General features: G+C 36.5%; 1 protein-coding gene across 5 annotated transcripts in view; it reads left to right on the top strand.

Moving 5' to 3' along the window:
- Positions 1-15248, top strand: part of Mef2a (myocyte enhancer factor 2A) — a 122635-nt gene that overhangs the window by 83447 nt on the left and 23940 nt on the right. For 2 of the 5 annotated variants that reach the window (XM_057756535.1, XM_057756537.1), the window contains exons 5-7: positions 2065-2196; positions 4367-4586; positions 5825-5884. In XM_057756535.1, coding sequence (XP_057612518.1) covers positions 2065-2196; positions 4367-4586; positions 5825-5884 — 412 coding nt within the window. Of the gene's footprint in view, positions 1-2064; positions 2197-2260; positions 2399-4366; positions 4587-5824; positions 5885-15248 lie in introns of all 5 variants that reach the window. The other 3 variants (XM_057756534.1, XM_057756536.1, XM_057756538.1) reach the window with 2 other exon arrangements.

The following is a 15248-nucleotide window of genomic DNA, read 5'->3' on the forward strand; positions in this document are numbered from 1 at the left end:
AATGGTAAACAATTCAGTCTACAAAGAAGAACAAGGCTAATTGACATGTGCCTGGGTGTGTGTGTATGTGTGTGTGTTTGTATGCGTGGGTGTGTGCTCAGAAAACTGGAGGTTAAAGTTGGTATCTTTCTGGGTTGCTTCTCTGGCTTTTTGAGACAGAGTCTCTTATTGAGCCTTGTAAACCCTAGGCATCTTCCTGTCTCTGCTGCCTCACGTCTGATGTTGGAGGCATGGACCACTACACCCAACATTTTCAAGGGAGTAATGGAGATTGAGTACATCCTCCCTTTACCAACTGAGCCATTTCCCCAGCCTGGAATTACGAACTGGTTAACATTCATGAAAACTGGGGAAAAGTACCCAGAGATTTAAAGTTAAATGATCAATTTCATGATGAGATTTATGTATAGATTTATATATTCTTTTTTTTAGAGCTGTGTAGATTTTAAGGGTTCAATGTGTTCCGTTCTTAGTGTTAATATTTTCACTACTGATAGCTACTATTTTAGAAATTTGGCAGGTAGAACTTGGTACCATGGATAGTGAGGATAATTGGACAGACAATAGGACATTTTTTCGCCTAAATACAGATAAATGTACTTTTGATATAGTTAGACTGTGAGTCTATAGAGCTTAAGGTCATTGGGGGAATAAATGTAGTGTTTGTAACATGCTTATGTTTAATTATTGTAATGAGTTTCAAGAGTTGTGTGTAGAATTCTTAACATATGAGAAGCATTTGGAGAGGCTAGCATGACTGGCTTATAAATTTTAATATGTAAAGATAAGCCATACTGAGTAAGGTAAAATTTCAAAATCATTTGAAGAAACTTAAGAATAAGTTCTCAAATCATAATGTTCTGTGGATACATTATATTTTGAGGAAAAAGTTTTAAAATAAATAATCATTGCAAGTCAAGTTTTGCAGGGTACTGAGATCATTGGTATACATCTAAGTTAATCACTTGCTGGTGACATGCCTGGCATAGCTCTTTTCTGCTCCAATAATGACAGGTATACTTAGGACATTTTACTCTAGTGCTGTTTTTGGTCGTGTTAGAAACTCAGCATTGTTCAAAACTGTCTTGAGTGGTCAATAGTTCCGCCTTAAACTGAGTGAGATACATCAGAGTTTTAAAATGGAATTAAGCATTCTAAAGGTAAATTGATATTCTATTATCTTCAAGTCCTTAGGGTTTTTATTCTTTTAAAAATCAGATAAATTAGATCTTATTTCATGATACTTTTTCTTAAAAGAGAAATCAGAAAATTAACCGTCCATTATATTTTTACTTCAGAGTAAGAAAAAAATTAATGTCGTCCAGGAGAATACTTCATAGACACTCAAGAAAGTTATCTAATAAATCAACTTTAGATTAAAGCAAACTGAAGGAACTCTAGAGAAAAGGCTAGCAAAGGAGAAAAGGGATTATTCTGAGCAGCTTTTCACTACAGATTTTTAATGTATATAAAGTCACTGAGAATGTTGACATTCATCATATATAGCAAAGATACATTGTTGATAAATTAACATTGGTTTGAGGTTTTTATATTTTAAGAATATGGGGAGATGATAATATAGAAGAGAACAAATTAGTAAATTATTGGGGTTCTGGGCTAATTCCTAATGAATAGGATAAATCATGATTGTATCGATAGAAAGGAATGCCAGTAGATAAATTGGCAGACATGACCTGTGCTTAGAGATACGTAATTTCTCAACACATCATTTTGATAGATACTTGTTACATTCTTATTATTTTACTAACCATATTCTAGCTGTGTCCCAGAAAATGAAGTGATTTTAGCATCCTCTAAGCACTTGAAAAAGGAAGAGTCCAAACAAGAAAATACTCCATTTTTCTTACTGTGCATTGAGGGAGCTCGTTTGCTCCTATCTTAGGCTTATGTACTTGGAGAATGCAGTATATTTGCAGCCATTTGATACATTCAGTGGCTCTTAAATAATGCCGTTTATTCGACCTGTGCTCTCTTAACACATTTTACACAAAAACTCATGGAAAGTTAGTATTCTTTTTTGTGAATTTTCCAATTGTATTTCAGACTTTAAGAAAGAAAGGCCTTAATGGTTGTGAGAGCCCTGATGCTGACGATTACTTTGAGCACAGTCCACTCTCGGAGGACAGACTCAGCAAACTAAATGAAGATAGTGATTTTATTTTCAAACGAGGCCCTGTAAGTACTTTCACTTTACCGTTGCTTTTTATTTGTTGATCCTTTTTGTTAACTTCATATTTAGGCTCTGAACAAGAAGGAACACAGAGGCTGCGACAGCCCAGACCCCGATACTTCCTATGTGCTAACTCCACATACAGAAGAAAAATATAAAAAAATTAATGAGGAATTTGATAATATGATGCGGAATCATAAAATCGCAGTGAGTACTAAAGTATGGTTTGTGCTTTTATCATGTGCATGAAGAAATTGACCACACATCCTACCTCATTTTTAACAAAGGATTGGTGTCACTAAGTATAAGAGGAAAGAAGGTGTTTATTAACTCTTTGGTTTTACAGAAATTTGAAATGCCAAAATCTTGTAGTAACAAATGTTGAGTATCTTAAATGTAGAAATGAAGAGAAAATGTCCTAGTTCCGGTTCTGCCACTAATTGTCCTTTATATCTTTACATAAGCTATCCATATATTCTGAATTATAGTTGTTTGATCTGTGAAGTAAATGAGTTGGCTCACATAATTTTAAGATTGTTCTAGTTTTAAAATTTCCTTGATTTTAGTATAAAGTAAGGCATTTATAGAAGGCATTTCTGTCTTTCCCATATATACACACACACACACACACACACACACACACACACACGTATGTGTGTGTGTATGTATATACCCATATAGTTGATCCTAAGGATGCTAAGTGTTAATTTAGTTGAGCTTGTTGTAAGTTTTCATGCCTCTAAATCATCTTTACCTATTTTATATAATTATATTTATTTTAGAAGAACTGAGCTGACTGTTGAGCTCTTTATACTATGACCCAAAGCACTGACCCAGCAACAACATTGACTATATTACTGCTTTTTTCTTATACTCTTCAGCACTAAAGAAGAGGGCTAGATTTTCTTTAAGGACACTCTTATCCTTAAACTAATCACATAACAAATAGTACTGTAACTTTCTGTGCACACTTATCTAACCCTGAGAAATAGTCCATTTTGAGCTTACTGGACTTGTGTACCTGGCTGAAAATACTGAAAGATCTCACTGGACTGTCCAGTGAGATCCACCTGGGTCCATTGCTGTAGATCTGCTCTCCAATTCTGTGTATGTAGATATAGCTGTTGTGGAACAGGCAGATTCCAGTGCTGCCATGTTGGTGCTGGTGTTTTTCATTGTCATAGTTGAATCTCTTGAATTATGCCCTGAAGAATGATATGCATTATATGTCATTTCTTCAGAGTAGTTCTGTAGGAAGAATCACATGAAAATAGCTTTAAACCAATTTTTAAGCTAATACCATTACTTTTAAAAACAGAACAGTAGCAAATAAAATTTCTCTGATCTCACAGGGATGTTGTTCCCAGAGTTATGCTTTATTTGTTTCTTGACTTTCCACCCACAACTTTTAACTAAGGAGAAGCCTGCTGTCTGTTATGGTCAACAAATGTATTAAAATTGGTCTCTGGAGGAAATGCCAGAGGAAACTAGGAAATGCCCTTTCAGAGAAAGCATGAAATATTTTGAAAAAAAGATAGCTTTTATAATGTTTATAATTTAATCTTTATACAATTTTAAAGATACCAAGACTATTCTAACTTGGCAGTAGTTAATCTTATTGTGTAGGTGATTTCCTTTTTATATTTTATTACATAGAAATTACATTGTGTTATAATTACTTGACTTTTTTAGTTTAAAAAATGCCTGTCAGTCAAATCATACTGGACTTATTCATAATACCCTAAAATTGATGTATTAAGTTAATAATGTATACACACTTTCCCCTTTGGTTATGTTTGGGTTCCCAATAGCAATGTAATGTTAAATTAGTTTGCACTGGAGTTCTAATTAATGCTTACTTGGTACCTGATAAATTTTGTAATGTCTAAATTCAACAATATTATTTTAATTTCAGGTTTTAATTTTTAATTTCATCTCTGAATATTTGAAACATACTGTATAGTTACATTATCATATATGTATCAATGTAAAATTGAAAATAAAAAAGTTCATGTCAGGTATATTCATGTTCAAGTATAATTCTAGAGAATATAGCTTAACACTGCAAATGAAGAAGCTGTCCCCATACTCTGCTTTTAATAATGAGAGTTATTTAGTTAAAGTCATTTAATGTTGATAAAATGGAAACCAATAGTTTTCTCTTGTTCTTTACAGCCTGGTTTGCCACCTCAGAACTTCTCAATGTCTGTCACAGTCCCTGTGACCAGCCCTAATGCTTTGTCCTACACTAACCCAGGGAGTTCACTTGTGTCACCGTCTTTGGCAGCCAGCTCAACATTAGCAGATTCAAGTATGCTGTCTCCACCCCCAGCTACGTTACATAGAAACGTATCCCCTGGAGCTCCGCAGAGACCACCAAGTACTGGCAGTGCAAGTATGTTGTGAAGTATTCTGTTCATTCTTTGAAAAAGAGGATGAGAAATGAATTGTTGACAGAGAAAGTTTATTCTCCTTAGTCTTTATTGTCAGGCTGGTGTGGTGGTGCACGCCTTTAATCCCAGCATTTGGGAGGCAGAGGCAGCCAGATCTCTGTGAGTTTGTTAACAGCCGCCAGGTCTACATAGTGAGTTCCAGGACAGCCAGGGCTATATAGAGAGACCCTATCTTTTTTGTTTTTTTTACCCTGCCCTGTGGGAAGTCCAAGGCCCTCCCTCCTCCATTCAGGTCTAGGAAGCTGTGCATCCAAATAGACTAGGGTCCCAAAAAGCCAGTCCATGCAGAAGAAACAAGTCCCAGGGCCATTATCAATGGCTTTTCAGTCAGCCCCCATTGTCAGCCACATTCAGAGATTCCGGTTTGATCACAGGCTCATTCAGTTCCAGTCCAACTGGATTTGGTGAGCTCCCATTAGATCAGGCACACTGGAGAGACCCTATCTTACAAAACAAAAATATGCAAACAAAAAACCCACTTTATTGTCTGGATGAACAAGAATCACTGCTCCATAAGTTTATCTTAAGTATTTTTTTTTTAACATCCGTGGGAAAAACATTGTTGGGCAAAGTAAAATAGTATGGATAATGTGCTGTTTATAATTTTTCCTTATCATGGGAAATCCATACTGTGACAGGCAGAGAATTTAACTTAAATGTTGCAAGCAAAGATTTAAAGTTGAATGTGAACCTCACATTAGAAATAAGGAATGAGCGTATTCTGTGCATCTATTCCTACTGAGTTAGTTCAGTAGTTCATCAGCAGTTCACAGTGCATTTGCCACTTTAGTCTGTGTAGTTTAGTACTGCCTTCCCCTGAGTCCTAGGCTTAATAGTGCTCTATGGGGACTTTCCTCATTCTTGTCAGTATTGGCTAGTTAATAGTGATGCACAGGATGGCGGGTATTTCAAAAGCTTAATAGGTAAATTCATTTATGTGTATACTATACATAGACCCCCACAGTACATGTGTAGTTAAACATGTTACATATGTGTGTGTGTGTGTGTGTATAGTGTGAATAATATCAATTATACATTAGTGCAAACTTTAGGCTGAGCTAGTTGTATTGACTTGAGTTTTAGGAATAGAATGTGGGTTATAGTGGGATGACCTCATTTGACTGTGAAATAAAGAAAGCCAATTTTTATTCATTCTTTGTTTTCTCTGTAACATTGTTAGGTGGGATGTTGAGTACTACAGACCTCACAGTACCAAATGGAGCTGGAAATAGTCCAGTGGGTGAGTGAATTCCTATTGTTTAACTTTGCAGATGTCTGTTTGATCTGAGCTACTACTAAGTATTGCCCTAAAACAAGGCCTTCTATCTCTGAGGGACAGTTTAATTATCAATCTTAGCATTTTCTACAACAGCCCTGTATCATCACTTAAACATTAACTAAGTTCATCCATCCATCCATCCATCCATCCATCCATCCATCCATCCATCCATCCATCCATCCATCCATTATGTATTAAGTACTTCCTCTATACCAGGCATTATTCTTTCCTGTTTATGCACATGCACATGCATGCAAGCGCGTGCGTGCGCGCACACACACACACACACACCATATTCTTGCCCACATGCCCCTTATTTCCTGATACTTCTCTGTGCTCACATACCCTCCTTCTACCTTTTTTTTCTCTTCTTTTTTTTTTTAAACTTTCCACTGAGTTCCATTAGTGCTGTCTGCTTACCAGTGAGTGTGAGACCATCCACCAGAGCATAAACACCATGCCAGCAACTACAACCCTAAGGAAAAATCACACACACACACACACACATACACACACACACACACCACATAGCTATTAACTGCAAATACCTCCTTAGCTAGAGGAGGAGTCCTTCCCTCATCCGTGGTAGAATGTTGAAAGGCTTGATCTTGGGCAGGTATTCATAGCTTCCCTTAGTTGGTGAGAGTGATGGCCATGTCACTTCTGGAAGACGGAAGACAGCAGACAGCATTCCTCAGCTTTCCTCCCCATCCTTTGGTTCTTACTTACATTCTTTCCACCCCTTCTTGTATGATGTTCCTGAGCCTTGGTGGGAGGGTGATAATAAATATCCCATTAAGGTTGAGTACTCAGCAGTCACTTATTCTCAGCACTTTCATTAGTTATGAGTCTCTGCATTGACTGCTGCCCACTGCAGAAACAGCTTCTCCTTCTAAGACTGAAAGCAGCATTACTCTATGGGTGCAAACACATATTTAGAAATCAGTTTGACAGCTGCCTTTCTGTAACTTCTGTCACCACTAGAGTTAAATCATTGGGAAAGTACTTTATTTTAAAACAGCATTAAATGTTTTCAGAAATTGGAGTACTAAGAAATGTGTGCATACTACTCAAGTTAGAGATCCAAGTGATTCTCTTGGGGATCTGCTTTGGTGATCATACGTAGAATATTCATGGTTTGTCATGGTTACAGCCAAATAGACTCTTTCACTTTGGGATTATTCCCAATGTGTGTGGAGTGATTAAATACAAAGCCTCACACATGCTAAAAAACACTGTTGAGTATCTATATTCCCAATATACTATGCACAACAGGTCCTAAACAATAGATTAGCACCATCTAGTTAAAAAAATAAAACAAAAAAAATGCTATGATACAAATATGTTTTTTGTATATTTCTGGTTCACTTGACTTCTAAGTCTTGATGGTTTAAAGATATATCATAATGGAGCTGGAGAGATGACGCAACAGTTAAGAGCACTTGTTGCTTTCTTGGTTCAGGTCCTAGCACCCATGTGGAGGCTTACAACTCCAGTTCCACAGGATCTAATGCCTTTTGACTATGCTGGTTACCAGGCATACATGTAGTCACATACATGCATGTAGGCAAAACACTTATATGCCTAAAATAAATAATTCTAAGATGTATGTCTTTTCAGCCCTGGCATGTGGTAAAGATAATCATTTTGATATTGTATGTGCACCGCATTAAGTGATATTTTAGTGGATTTAAGTGGTTTAAAAAACTGCTATAGGGCCAGGCGGTGGTGATGCATTCTTTTAATCCCAGCGCTTGGGAGACAGAGGCAGGCAGCCTGGTCTACAAGAACTAGTTCCATAACAGGCTTCAAAGCTACAGAGAAACCCTGTCTCAAAAAACAAACAAAACTGCTATGGGGACTTAAGAGATCAAATATAGGAAATATATGAAGGTCTTGCTATCAGTTATTTATTAGTACTGCTGCACTTAGTGCATGTTTGTATTCAAATATGTATGGTTTATTTAAATACAACTCAGTTTTATTGTCTGAATCCAATGTACTCTTTTCGTGTACACTTACACTTCTCCTCCTGACACTAGCAAGACAGTATGTGTAAAGTCCATCAAGATTAGAGAGCCTTGTATATACTCATATTACATTGGGCTGAGACTGCAGAAGGCTAGAATCTTTGTAAAGTGAACCAGAAATAAACAGTCCGTAACTACACTATTTGCATCATACTTTTTTTTTTAGTAATTCTGTGATATTGATCTGTTGTTTGGGACCTGTTGTGCATAGTAGTTTGGGAATATAGGTATTCAGTAATGTTTGTTTAGCATGTATGAAGCCCTGAGTTAAACATTGCACACACAATGTTTTAGTCAGAGTTAATACCTTGGTGTGAGTGTGGGGCATACCTGTAACTGTAGTACCCCAGAGGTCATATGGGACAAGAATCCTGTATTCTAGACCAGCCTGATCTACACAGCAAACTGTAGTAAACCTGAAATTCAAATTAAAGTGCCAAGAATACATATGACTTTCATTTGCTGATTCCCATCTGATACTCCCTTTCATTGGGACTCCCAAAAGGTGTGAAGCTGATGGTCTTTATATATGCTTTTGATACCTTGTAAATTAGTCTTGATATAAAGGTTTGAAAGATTTCAGTGGTTATAAAATGTCTGTGCCTGTAAACGGCTAATCCCATTTCTGAGACTTTGTCTAAGGAAGTAAGCTAGGAGAGGTGTCTTAACAGTTAAGAGCATTGGTTGCTCTTGCACAGGACCTAGACTCAGTTCCCAGTATCCACATGGAGGCTTATGCCCATCCATAACTCCATTGACTCCATTTCCAAAGGATCTGATGCTTTCATTTGGCTTCTACAGGTTACCAGGCACTCATATGGTACATAGACATTTATGAAGGCAAAACACTTATTCACAAAAAGATAAATGAATCTTTAAAAGAGGAAGTAAAATAGCATATGTGATAACTTAGTTGTAATGAATAATAGACTGAAGTCAGCATAGTCAGCAATGTGAAACGTAGGTAAATTTCAAGGGAGTTTTTTTTAGTTGTGATTTAACTGTATATAGAAAATAAGCATATAGAGAAAATGTAAGGAACCCTAAACTGTTCTAATATGGTGATAAAATAATAATGTTTCCCCTTTCTTTTAATTTTTAAATTTTATGTGACATGATAGTGATGATGTCCCTAAAGTCATAAAGTTTTTATTGTAGCAAATTGGTTTTCTGGTTGTTTTTCCTGTGTTTTGATTTATTTTCCACCTGTCACTATTGCAAACTTAAACTGGCAGTTGTACATACTATAATTTGTAAAGCTCTGTCATGGTGGCAGTCTATGTTTATGATTTACTACATGCATTTCACTGCTAAGAATATATAATAAGCTTATACTGTAGCTCAGATGTTTGTTTAAGCATTGGCCTATATTATAATGTCAAGAATGAAAAAAAAATGATATGTCTAGTACCTTCACTTAAAAAAATTTTGTGTGGGGTGGAAATAGGGTGTGTGTGTGTATGTTTTGTGTGTATGTACATGTTGGTAGGTGGGTATGCACATGGTACAGAGGCCAGAAAATGGGCATCCAGTTTCTTCCTCTGTCACTCTTCCACATTGTTTATTCAAAACAGGGTCTCTCACTGAACCCAGAGTTTATTGGTTAGCTAGACTGACTGGCCAGCAAACTGGGAATCCACGTCTATTGTACGCCCTACTGCCTTCTCCCATGCTAGGGCCACAGGTGGTTGCCTTGTCACCCCATGTCAGGCCTTGTCTATGTGAGTACTTTGCTGAGCACCAGCTCCCCATCTCCCCAGCTCGCAGTTTCACCCTTTAGAAGCATGTTGAGAAAGACAAAAATATATTGGACTGGAAATAGAAAACCTCGAGAACCTTCTGTAATTGTTAAATGTTAAATAAAAGTGGGTTGGGGGTTGCATGGTGCTAGGGCAGCAGCAGCTAAAAAGATGGATGCGGAAAAGATGTTTCAAAGGTGAATGAATTAAATTTCATTGGATGGATAGTTTTATGAAGCCAGCATAGGAATAATGAAGGGTGACATTGAGTACAGGTGTTTAAAACATTGTCTTGAGATGATAACACCTGAAAAAAGTCGTCCCTGGCAGTTGAATTTGGACTAAAAATTACGGGAAATGAAGCAGAAATTTGTAACTCCCATTGAAGCCTTATGTGCTTCAGTCATCATATTGCATGAGAAATTATGATTCTCTGGCAGAGGAGAAAGCTGTGTTTTTAGTGCTGTCCACCCTGGACAAATTGAGAAGAAGAATATTTTTTGGAAAGTAGGGCACAAACATTGTTTTAATTAAATATTTTTTAATAGGATTCATATTGTCCACTAGGTGAGAATTGTTATCAAACTAAATAAATGTGTCATTGGTTATTTCAGAAATCATGGTCTTTTTTGTAGTTTAAGAAATTCTGGGCCTGGAGAGATGGCTCAGTGGTTAAAGGTCCTGAGTTCAATTCCCAGCAACCACATGGTGGCTCACAACCATCTGTAATGATATCTGGTGCCCTCTTCTGGCCTGAAGGCATGCTTGCAGGCAAAATACTGTATACATAACAATAAAGAAAACATTATATAAAAAATAAATTTTGTTTTGTTTTTTTGAGATAGAGTTTCTCTGTGTAGCTTTAGAGCCTGTTCTAGAACTAGCTTTATAGCCCAGGCTGGCCTCAAACTCACAGAGATCTGCCTGCCTCTGCCTCCCGAGTGCAGGAATTAAAGGTGTGAGCTACAGCTTAAGCTATAGCCCAGCTATAGTTTAAGAAATTTTTATTCTTCACATAAATGATATTTTAAAATTTTTTACTAGCATTTTTTGCATATTGATGGAATAATCTACTGAACATGCCAGTTTTATTGTTTGTCACTGTGAGTTTATTGTGTAGATTAGACTGGCCTCAAACTCATGTTGATCTGCCTCTTCCTTCCAAGTGCTAGAATTGAGGGCGTGTGCCAGCACTTCCACTTTGAGTTTTTAAGAATTCTCTGAAGTTTGCTTGGCAGCTGAACTTCAAAAGTGGCTTCATAGTAAAACATGAATGACATTAATCATCTACTATTTAATGCTAGATGAGTAGTGGCCCCCAGCCCCTGGAATAAACTTTCCATCCACTTGAATTTATTGCTTCAGTGATAGGATTTATGTTCTGAAATACAAGCTGAACTGATATAATGGAACAGCATACCTTCTACCTATAATGCCATAATTGAAATTAGGCCTGTTAAATTTCTGGAGACGTAGGTGTATGCTTTACTCAAGAGTGTTTTTGTTAAGAGTAATAAATTACCGTGCAAACTGGAAACATGTTTTAACAATAATCACACTAACATGAGTTTATTCAATTAGAAAAGACATTTTCATTACTAATTTGTAACTTATGGCAAGGGGAGTTATGTAACTACTTCACAAATCATTCTGAATAGTGTCTCCATAGAACTTAAACAAAAGCTAAGAGGCATGCAGGGATGCAGTCTAGGAAATAATAAGCTTGCACTTGAGATTAGCTTCAGCTTGGCAAGTTGCCAGACACTTACATCATCCTGTAATCAGTATCTGCTGCAGTGCCCTGATGGAAGACTGAGATACTGTGCTTTTAACCCCTCTTTCACTCTTGTAACTTGATTCTCATGGGTTACTATGGTCTCATATAAGATGCATCATGGACTTCACATGGGAAAGCAGCATTCATGCTTCTTGATGATGGATGGCTCTATATTATGTATTTGCACCATCTGATGATAATACTGAAATATTGGTTTGTTTGTTTATTTAGACTTTAGTACAAGTTGTGAAATAGTCTTTCAAATATTGGAGACTCGGAACACACATTCTTGCCATTATATATTGAGAGAAACCTCATTAATCTTATTGATCTGCAATATAAAGTCCTATTAAATTCTTCTAATTTTCAATATGTTACTTGCAAAATATTTTTTATCTTCCAGACAACAAAATCTGGATTAGTTTATGAGTGTTTTATTCTACAAGGGGTTAAGAGCATGACCTAGAGAAGAGGTGATTTTTTTTTTTTCTCCCTTCAACCACAGTACTTTCTGAGGCTTAGGAGGATGCAAGAAATTGGTCTGCAGAGTGTGGAAAGCAGATTGAGCCCAGACTGAATAAATTCCTTCAATTGAATAAATTCTACTTCAGTGAAAGCAGAATTTAAATAGCCTCACAAAATTAACTAAAATAACAGTTCCCACAGCAAAGTAAAGTAAGACACAAATAAATTTGGTGTGTCACATGGTAAAAAAAAAAATTGAGAAAGCAATATTGAGAGAAAGAGAAGCCAGGAAAAAGTGTAGTTGTCACCCGAGAGCACCGCACCAGTAGATGTCCTAGATGTCCTAGATGTCATCCTTGCCTTGCTTGTCTTTGCCATTGGTATTTGGGTGCCAGGCTTGGGAATATAGTGGCTAGGATTCTGCAGAGTTGATTATGTCACATTTATAAATGTTAATTTTCCAGTTTCTCATACAAACAATTCATTTTTATAACAGTATGTTTTTCAAACAATATTTGTAAGCAGATACTTATATTAAGGCCTCTGCTTTCTTTAAAATTTTACAAACTTTTAATGTATTCCTAATCATGGTATTTGATTATTTAAATTTTTATTATTTTATGTGTATGGGTATTTTACCCACATGTATGTCTATGTACCACATATATGCCTGTTATCCTCAGGCCAAAAGAGGGCATTGGATCCCCTATAACTGTAGTTACAGATGGTTGTGAGCTGCCATGTGGATGCTGGGAATTGAACCTGGGTCCTCTGGAAGAGTAGCCCAGGTGCTCTTAACCACCAAGATCTCTCTTCAGCCCCCTAATCATTCTTTTTTTTTTTTTTTTTTTTTTAATTTTAGAATTCAGGAAACTAGCTCAACAGGTAAAGATTCTTGCTGCCACATCTGGTAGACTGAGTTCAATCCCAAATTTCACACAATTGAAGAAAAGAGCCAACTCCCACAAGTTGTTCTCTGATTTCCAGGCACATCCCTTCTCCACAAATAAGTGTAATTTAAAAAAATGATACAATTCATATGTCAGTTTATCATTTAACTATATATTACTTAATGTACTTGTAATTTCTTTATAAACCTCCCAAACAGTATAACAATTTTAAGTGAGTTTTAAGGAAGCATACCTTTTTTTTCAAGAAATTCTGTAGTATTAAAATTAGTGTGGTGTATGCATGTGTGTATGCTACTGTGCTCAGCCGTGCAATATTGACAGAGTGTGATGTGTGATATCTTCATGAGTCTCTCCATCTTATTTTTGGAGGCAGGGTCTCACTAAACCTGGTGCACGCAGTCCAGCCAGACAGGTGTAACTAGCACTTTACACCACTGCCACCACCACCACTACACTGGGGTTGCAGTCATGTACCATCCTACCTGGCTTGCTTTTGTTTCTTTTAAGATTTAATTTGTGTATGTGTGCCGTGTGTGTGTGTCAGCAGCTAGGTGTCTATAGCTGTGTGACTTTATTTCCAGGTTCTATATTGTATTCTGTTGATCTGTATGTCTTTTTGTGCCAGTTCCATGCTGTACTCGTCACTTTGGCTTTGTAGTAGCTGCAATAAAGAGATATATGCTTTCTGCCTAAGATTGCTTTGGCTATCTGTGGTCTTTGTGTTTCTTCATGAATTTTAGATTGTTTTTCTAATTCTGTGAATAATGCTTTTGGAATTTTGCTGAGAATTGCAGTGACCGTAAGGATTAATTTTGGTAATTATAGCCATTTTACAATGTTAATTCTGCTAGTTCAGGATTATGGAAGTTCTTCATCAGATGTACCTTGTCTTCCTAGAGCTTTGAGGTGCATTAGGTTGTTTACTGGAGCTCCTTCTGGTTTTCTTCATCTGAACACTTTTCCTCATAGGACTGCTCTGGCTGGATCCCTGGGATTCTAGTGGGTTGTGCTTTGGCATTCATTTGATTCTGAGAGTTTTACACAACTTCCTCCCTGATTTTTTTAAGATGAGATTTGTTTCATTAAAAAGGTATAGTTCAGTCTCCAAGTACTTATGTATTTTCTGAGCTTAATCTTACTATTTCTTGTTTCGCTTCACTGTGATATGATAAGATGCAGGGAATCATCTCAGGGTTTTTGTGTTTATTAAAGCTTCCCTTGTCTGAAATGTTATCAATTTTAGGAGTGGTTCCATGTGCTGCTGTGAAGCTATGTCTTCTCTCTCTTTTAATGCTCTGGAGAAAACTATTAGGTCCAGTCGATTTATTGCATATAGTTTAAGTGTGAAGAGTTTTTGCTGATTTTCCTTTAGACCGGCTTGTGTGTGAGAGTGGGTAATAAAGTCCCCTGCTGTACTGTGTCAGGACCTTATGTGGTCTTTGTGCCCTTTAATGCTTATTTTAGAAAACGGTCAACGAAAACTAACCAGAACAACTGCCAACAATCAGTGATAATAGCAAACCCCTCTCAATTATTACCTAATGCAAATTACTAATTCATCATTTAAAGATACAAGACTAACCAACCATGCTTTAAAGTGAAGTCTAACTACTCAGTTGTTTGTAAGAAACTCAACCTAACTAGAAAAGATCCAAAACCTTAAAGGCTTCATATTTGTTGTGTAAATATTTACAAGAGTTCTGCCCTGTTGAAGAATTGTTTCTTTTGTTAACATATAGGGACTCTCTTACCTTCTAACTAGGTTTGGTTCCAAGTCTTCATAATCAGATGTGAGGATCCATAGGTCAGCTTTTTGGCAGCTTTCTGTTGCTTGGTAGGTTGATTTCAACCTTGGACAAACTCTTAGGTGTTGGATCTCTTTTAATTACATGAGTTTCTTGAAGGCAACAAATAAACCTCATTTTAAACACAGTTGGTTAGCTCTGTCTTTAAATGGTGAATTCATGTTATTGAGAAGGTTTTGCTATTGCCATCGATTTTTATTGGCAGTTCTGGTTGGTTCATTTGTTGTTGGTTTGTTTTCACAGTAATATTGAGTGTTTGCTGGTTTGGAACCTTATTAATTCTGTCTCTGTTAGACTTTGTTAATCCTTTGTTTGCGTTCATGAAATGTACTCTTTCCTGTGTTGTGAGTAAACCGTTTAACTTCTTTGTGTTTAGTATTCCCTTAAGCATTTTCTGCATTGCTGGCTTAATTGTCACAGACTGCTTTAACTGATACTTGTTTTGAAATACTCTTGGTTCTCTATCAATTTTAATAGGTTATTTTTCTGGATTTGACAATAATGGTTTCATTAGTTTTTTTACTTTTAGTTCTTAAAATCTACTATTCTTTGTTTTCCTGACTTTAATATTTCTGCTTCTGTAACGTTGCATTTTTCC

Source organism: Chionomys nivalis, chromosome 23 (genome assembly GCF_950005125.1).
Source record: "Chionomys nivalis chromosome 23, mChiNiv1.1, whole genome shotgun sequence".
Lineage (NCBI taxonomy): Eukaryota > Metazoa > Chordata > Mammalia > Rodentia > Cricetidae > Chionomys > Chionomys nivalis.